The sequence below is a fragment of the Gouania willdenowi genome, chromosome 8, assembly GCF_900634775.1.
Source record: "Gouania willdenowi chromosome 8, fGouWil2.1, whole genome shotgun sequence".
Lineage (NCBI taxonomy): Eukaryota > Metazoa > Chordata > Actinopteri > Blenniiformes > Gobiesocidae > Gouania > Gouania willdenowi.
The window spans coordinates 3,243,497-3,250,522 of record NC_041051.1 but is presented as its reverse complement, the minus strand read 5'-3'; the positions used below and the strand labels follow the sequence as shown (position 1 = coordinate 3,250,522).

At 39.2% G+C, this 7,026-nt stretch overlaps 1 protein-coding gene across 1 annotated transcript in view; it reads left to right on the top strand.

Annotated features, from left to right (window-relative positions):
• The first annotated feature begins 205 nt into the window (after positions 1-205).
• Positions 206-7,026, top strand: part of LOC114468298 (heat-stable enterotoxin receptor-like) — a 52,746-nt gene continuing 45,925 nt past the window's right edge. Inside the window, 4 exon segments of the mRNA XM_028455105.1 lie at positions 206-812; positions 3,251-3,363; positions 3,769-3,836; positions 3,924-4,142. Coding sequence (XP_028310906.1) covers positions 602-812; positions 3,251-3,363; positions 3,769-3,836; positions 3,924-4,142 — 611 coding nt within the window. The 5' untranslated portion in view covers positions 206-601.

Sequence of the window (7,026 nt, the reverse complement as noted above, 5' to 3'; positions counted from 1 at the left end):
TTCAGTGCAGATTTCCTGTATTACCAGCCTGAACAGACGCTGTTTTTCAATCAATGCAAAATCAGAAACTAATACAAAATAAAGCCAAACATGTTGAGAAAAAGAATTAACAACTCTTTCATTGGTTTTCTCCTTAGTTGTGAGTCCAGATGCATTGTGGGAGGGTTATAAATGTATTTATGTCTAGTTTCCCCTTTCACTTCTTTGGTGTTTGTCACTCGACAGTTGTTCATTAACACATGGAGGACAGGCAGACCCGCCTGTACCAAGGTGGATGTTTATTGAGCTCCAGCTGCAGCGAGAGGAACAAAGAAAACTGCAACTCATTGTCCAGGAATCAAACATCCCTTCAAGAAAAAGTCTTTAGTTGTTCTTTTTCCAGATCTTTCTTAAAGTATTTTTTTCTTTTTCTCTCATTTGGATGCTGGAAAGAAAAAATGTGACTTCTGCTTACAAAAGCAGGTTCTTCTTCAGTAGGATTCATGTTGTCCTTTGTGGGGATCTTTTCACGTGGACTAATGCAAAATTAAAATAAGCCTTTTCATCCACGGACATGTAGAAGCCAAGGAGTGGGAGAAACTGGAAGACAACAAAAATCAAGATGAATCGGTGGCTCACTTTGGCTTTCCTAAGCTCTCTTATAATGGCTGTGGTTGCCAACATGATACTGGACAAATGTTTGAACGAGTACCACAAGTACACCATGAATGTTGTGCTGCTGGAGGACGACACTTATGAATGGAGTCGACCATTTGTGCAGGAGGCTGTGGAGCGAGCCATTGCAGAGGACAAGCAGGAGAACGAGGAGAACGGTGAGAAATGAGGCTGAAGTCAACAGGTTTACAGCAGTAAACAACATATACAAACCTGGGATTGGTAATGGAACCGAAATATCATTATAAAACAATGAAAGTAACAAAAGGATAAATAATATTTTTGTATTTTTAACTGATTTATGTTGAATTTTGAAAACATAGATGAATAATGATGACAGTGTTTTCTTGTTTACTTTCAGTGAAACATTTAGGGAGCTGTGAGTTGGACAGTTTATATTAAGTGATAACAGATTATAGCTGAAATCTTGAAGGCTTGTATCGTCCCTTTTTATAATGGTATCACCCTCTCACACCTGAATTCTGCTCAGTTGAAATTTTAAGGTCAATCATAACAAAATACAAATAAAATATTTATTAAATCAAACCAATATGACAATAATAGCAAGATAAAATGCTACATTATTTTCAATACAATATTTGTGTTTGATCAGTTTATATGAAATAAGTATGAGTAACTGCTAAAAAAAAATACTATTATAAAACAAATCATTGGTAGAAAAAAATAAATAATTAAATTAAAAAACAGAGGAAGAAGCTGACTTTGAAAATAGTTTTTCTATATAATCAGTATTTAAAAAAAAAGATTTATATGATCAGAACGCAAACCTCCACCATGCTCCGAGTATTCTCCTTACCAGGTATTCAGTTATCTGGATCAGTGATAATGATCATGGTGCCATGATCATTTACACCTTAAAGGTTTAAATGAAATCTCTATTCCCATTAACAACTAGACCTCCGCCAAGCAGCTCATTTCCACCCACGTTGGCCATGGTTACATGATGTTTTTTTTTTTTTTGCAACTTTCTTTTTATTTGTTTTTGAAGAATTGTAAAATAGAAGGAAAGACAAATCAAATCAATTAAAATGAACAAAAAAATAGAAATAAAAATACAGGGGAAAAGGATTTAAAATCTCACAGGGTCACAAGTGTCTTTCTCAACATGTCTCTTCTCACTCAGTTGAATTCACATTGTCGCTGCTTTTGTTCCTTCATACTGTCCATTTCTCCCATTTATCCTCTAACTGGGATCTCTGTAATCTCAACATGTGAGTCAGACTCTCCATTAAATGAATCTGCTCGACAGTCTGGATCCATTGCTCCGTCGTTGGGGGGTCAGCTTGGTACCACTTCCTTGTTATAGTTTTTTAACAAGTATTTATCTTTACAGGTGTGCAGTGAAATGTAATGTTCCGCAAGGCCATGCAATAACAATAAAGCCTCAGTTTAGTAATTAACATATATACAGTAAAATAGAATATAAAACATAAAATAAAAAGTTATATATATATATATCGTTTTTTGCTCTGTATTGTGATTAGAACATTTGTATTAAGGGCCTGTATTACAAAGCTAGATTAGGGGAGACTGGATTTATGTCCATTAGTGAGCTTCAGAAGCTGTACTACAAAGAAGAATGTGAACTTGCTAAGTTAAGTGAGGTGATTTCAGCCTACGTGCGCACGCTTATGACAGGGGGAGATTGCAGCCTAATCACAATCATGGACAAACTGTGGAGAGCGATTTACGTCACAATTGATTGAGGAATAATTCTTTAAAAATATGAAGAATTAAAATCAATAATTCAGACTAAAAAACAACACTGTTGCTACAGAAAAAGCAGTAAGTAATGAATGCAGGAATTGATGAGTGTGAATGCTTAAATTAGTTAGATTAATACAATATGAATTCATGGGAGAATAAACAGACACTGATCAGTTTCACTTTATTAAGGCACAGACGTCTGTGGCTCTGATTCATACAGCTTAGCCTCATAAGGTGGACACTATTTGTATTTTATACAGCCTGTATAATCTTACAGGACTGATTGTCTCCACAGAATAAATGAATGAATGAATGAATTTATCAGTCTGAAAGCGTCCGACACGCGCAGGTTTTATCAGCTGACTAATATAGATCAGTTCATCAGATATAAATCTCTATGTTTCCTATAGGATGTCATCATTAAATGAGAGGATAAATATTCTCTCTTCTGTCAGCGTCACATTGGATCCACAAAGAATGATCCACCTTTTATTGGTCAGGTCATTGTACAAGAGACCTGATTTGTCAGGAGGCGGGCTTTCATACTCGCTTAGATCATATCCAGGTTTGTTATTCAGCTTAAGCTACCATGGTGATTTAGCCCAGTAAGACGTTATCCAGCTTTGTAGGACAGCACACACTGATTAAGTCCCAGAAGTTCGCGCAATAAGAGGAAATCCAGCTTTGTAGTACAGGCCCTTAATGTTTTGCTTTCATTGTTTTGATGTTGCTTTTGTCATAAAGTTTGAGACAAAGAATAAAGAAAGAAAGCTTGTACTATCGGAACATTGACTTTCATACCGGATAATAATAAAGAGGTACCTGATGCCTTTGACGCCTCTTACCTTTTCATGCCCTGTGTTCCAAGACTTGGATTTCAGTTTGACAGCAAACTACAGCGGCTTCACCACCACCAGCTACAACCAGCAGGGCTGTGCAAGCAGCACCTGTGAGGGCGTGAGCATCCTGAAGAACCTGTATGTAAGTAGCTCAGTAAATCATCAGGTCAAATGTCAAACACCAAACTTTTATTCTGACACTTGTGAGCAAAAGTAGAGCCATCTGTGTGTGAATGTGATGAGGTCCTAAGTGACAGTTTTTATTTTATTGCATGATATGAGTTTTTCTCAACTGATTGTTGAGTAGTTTGACCTACGAAGATAACAGATGTTTCATCAAAAGGTTTGTCTCTTTGCTTTGTCTTTGAAAGAAGGGAATTGATGTTAAAAGCTTTGCGTTACATACACTGTAGGTAGTGAATGACTGTTATACATGAGGTCTTATTTCACATGTCTGTATCTCCTAAAAACATGTTCCCGTAAATGTTCACTGTGAGATAATGAAGCTCAGAGCTTGATTTATTGATTGATGTATCATTCTCTGCAGAAGAAGGGAGCGGTCGGCTGTGTCATGCTGGGACCTTCCTGCACTTTTGCTACCTACCAGTTAGTGCAGTAAGCATGACTCTTCTTTGTCTGGACTCAGATTTAGGAGCTTTTTTCGCTGAGTGATGAATACCATCTGCATGTGTTCTGCTTCAGTGAAGACATTGGTTTCACTCTGACCATCCCCATCATCTCTGCTGGGAGTTTTGGCCTCTCATGTGACTTCAAGCCCAATTTGACTCGAATCCTGCCGCCAGCCAGAAAGATTTCAGGCTTTTTTATCAACTTTATGAATGAAACTCTTCCCTTCAAGAATCGCTGGGAGCAAGTCTATGTTTACAAAATGGACAACATTCCATCCGAGGACTGCTTCTGGTAAGTGTTCATTTTGACAGCAAATTTTGATTTAGTTTTTAGTCATACTCTTTTATCTTAAATGCTTCTATAGTTTCAGTCAAATGGTAGTCATTTTAGTCAATTAAATGACTAAAATTTGTTACAGATGTATGGGGACTTACTTAGACAAGGACTGATAAGAATGACATTAATTATTATTCTAATAAAATTAATTTTCCAAGAGGTGCCACTTAAAATAGAGTTTAAAGTGTCTTAAGTCACTTAATTAGTTATTATTACCTTGTCATCCAGGGTTGTGAACTCTTGTCAAGACTATCTACTCTCCACAACAAACCATGTTATATTGTATTATTTATCACAGACAAATTTTAAAAGTATAAGCATTTATTAATCAAACCAGTTGAAACCTACTTACACAATAAAAAATAAGAGAGCGCTACATTCACTAAACTAAGGATACATTTATATACAACTTAAAGGTAAAAAGTTCTCTCTGTGTGTGTGTGTGTGTGTGTGTGTGTGTGTGTGTGTGTGTGTGTGTGTGTGTGTGTGTGTGTGTGTGTGTGTGTGTGTGTGTGTGTGTGTGTGTGTGTGTGTGTGTGTGTGCATGTGCGGTGAGAGCTATGATAAGATCAGTGTGGAGATGGAACCATGCCATACCAGCCTGTCATTGCCTGATCCCGTTAGATCTCTGAAGCTAAGCAGGTCTGGGCCTGGTTAGTAGTTGGATGGAGACCACTGAGAATTCCAGGTGCCACAGTGGGTGACAGTCACCCCAGTGGAATCTGTCATTGTGTCCTTGGGCAAGGCACTTCACCCACATTGCCTAGTATGAATGTAGTGTGTGAGTGAGTATTGGTGGTGGTCGGAGGGGCCGATGGCGCACTTTGGCTGCCTCGCTTCCGTCAGTCTGCCCCAGGGCAGCTGTGGCTACAATCGTAGTTTACCACCACTAAGTGTGGAGTGAAAGAATAATGCCTTAATTCTGTAAAGCGACTTTGAGTGTCTGTGAGAAAGGACTATAAAATTGATTATTGTTATTAAATTAAATTAAATCAGGGCTTTCGCCTTTAATTGGCCATGTAATGTTATTACATTAATGGAATTCGTCCTCTGCATTTAACCCATCCCTGAGGAGCAGTGGGCAGCCATTTTGCAGCGCCTGGGGAGCAGTTTGGGGTTAAGGGACTTGCTCAACATCCCACAGTGACAGCCCAGGTGAGGCTTAAACCGGCAACCCTCCGATTACAAGCCCAGCGTCCTTAACCACTAGGCCACCACTCCCCCAATTATGTGGCTGTAGTGACATTAGGCCCAATTAGAATTTCGAGATCCAGAGAATACCTTGGTTCTGGAGAGTCCTTGTTTTGTCTCTGTGGCAAACCGGTTGTTCAATCAATCAATCAATCAATCAATCTTTATTTGTATAGCGCCAAATCATAACCAATGGTATCTCAAGGCACTTTACAGTAGAGCAGTCTTAGGGACGGACTCTTCATTTTGTGGATACACACATATGCATATATACGTATATACACATACATATGTATCCCATACCCAACATGAATTCATCATGGCGGCAAGGAAAACCTTCTGTTAAGCAGCAGGAACCTTGTGTGGATCCCATTCCTATGATGAACAGCCATCCATGTTATGCTGTGTTGGGTGTGTGCAGAGAAAAGGGTGGAGACAGAGCCGCTGAGTCTCTGTAACTCCACACTGAGGATCCCACGGACCTGCAAGACAAAAGCCAGAAGGAGTACAGGAGCAAACACACAAGGGAAGAAGCAGACATAGAGGGAGTGTTTGAAAGAGTAATGGGACCCTCTCCGGTCCCTCTCTAACCTAAATGACCTCTCTCTTAACGCCCTCTCCAACCTCTCTCCAACCGAGCATGCCAGACCCCCCCCCCCGGCAGTCTATGCCTATTGCATCTTAATTATGAGCTATGAGCTGGTTCCTAACTAAAAGCTTTATCAAAGAGGAATGTTTTGAGCCTAACCTTAAAGGTAGAGAGGGTGTCTGCCCCCCGAACCGTGGTTGGTAGATGGTTCCAGAGAAGTGGGGCCTGATAACTGAAAGCTCTTCCTCCTATACTACTTTTAGAGACAAATGGAACAACGAGTAGTCCAGCATTTTGAGAGCGTAGTGTTCTGGGGGGATTGTATGGCACTACAAGCTCCTTGTTGAAGGTAAGTCTGTAGCAGCAAGGCGTGATTCTGGCTTGGTCAGCCTTTAGCTGGATTTTCAGCAGGTTTCACTGGTTTCAAAGCTGATTGGCTCAGCAGCAGCAGGTTTCACCTGGTTCTGGCTTGGAGTGTGTCCGAAGGGTCCGTTTCTGAGCCTGGTCCTGGGTTTCAAAACTGGTTTTCACAGGTTGTTTTCAAGCAGCTGGTTTGGAAGTCGATTTCACAGCTCGTTCAGTCAGCAGGTTTCCACTGGTTCTAACTGTGTTTGACCTGACTGGCCTGTTCTTTGTTCAGCGCGTGCAGGTTTGGTTTTTGTTCAGAAGTTGGAACAAGAGGTTTTTCTTTTCTAATGTTAATTTATTTAAAGTCTAATGAAATAAAAACACTTTGAGGTATATGGTTATAAGGTATAAGGCATATGGTTCTTTAAAGTTTGTGAAGGCCATTTGTTCAGGGTAGTAAGAGAGAGAAGGGAGGACATGTCCTCCTACACAGATATAGTCATATAAAATATACAGAAAAAGAGTTTATGCATTTTTTAAAGATTCAATTAGCATTGATCAACTTAATACGGGAAGGTATTAATGTTTGTATATACACAGGTAGGTTTAATGTAATCATTGTGTAAAAGTACATGTTCATGAGTTGAATTGAGTTTGATTGGATTTCGTCCAATGTAAAGAAATTGTAGTTTTGTTTTTATTAGTTCACAA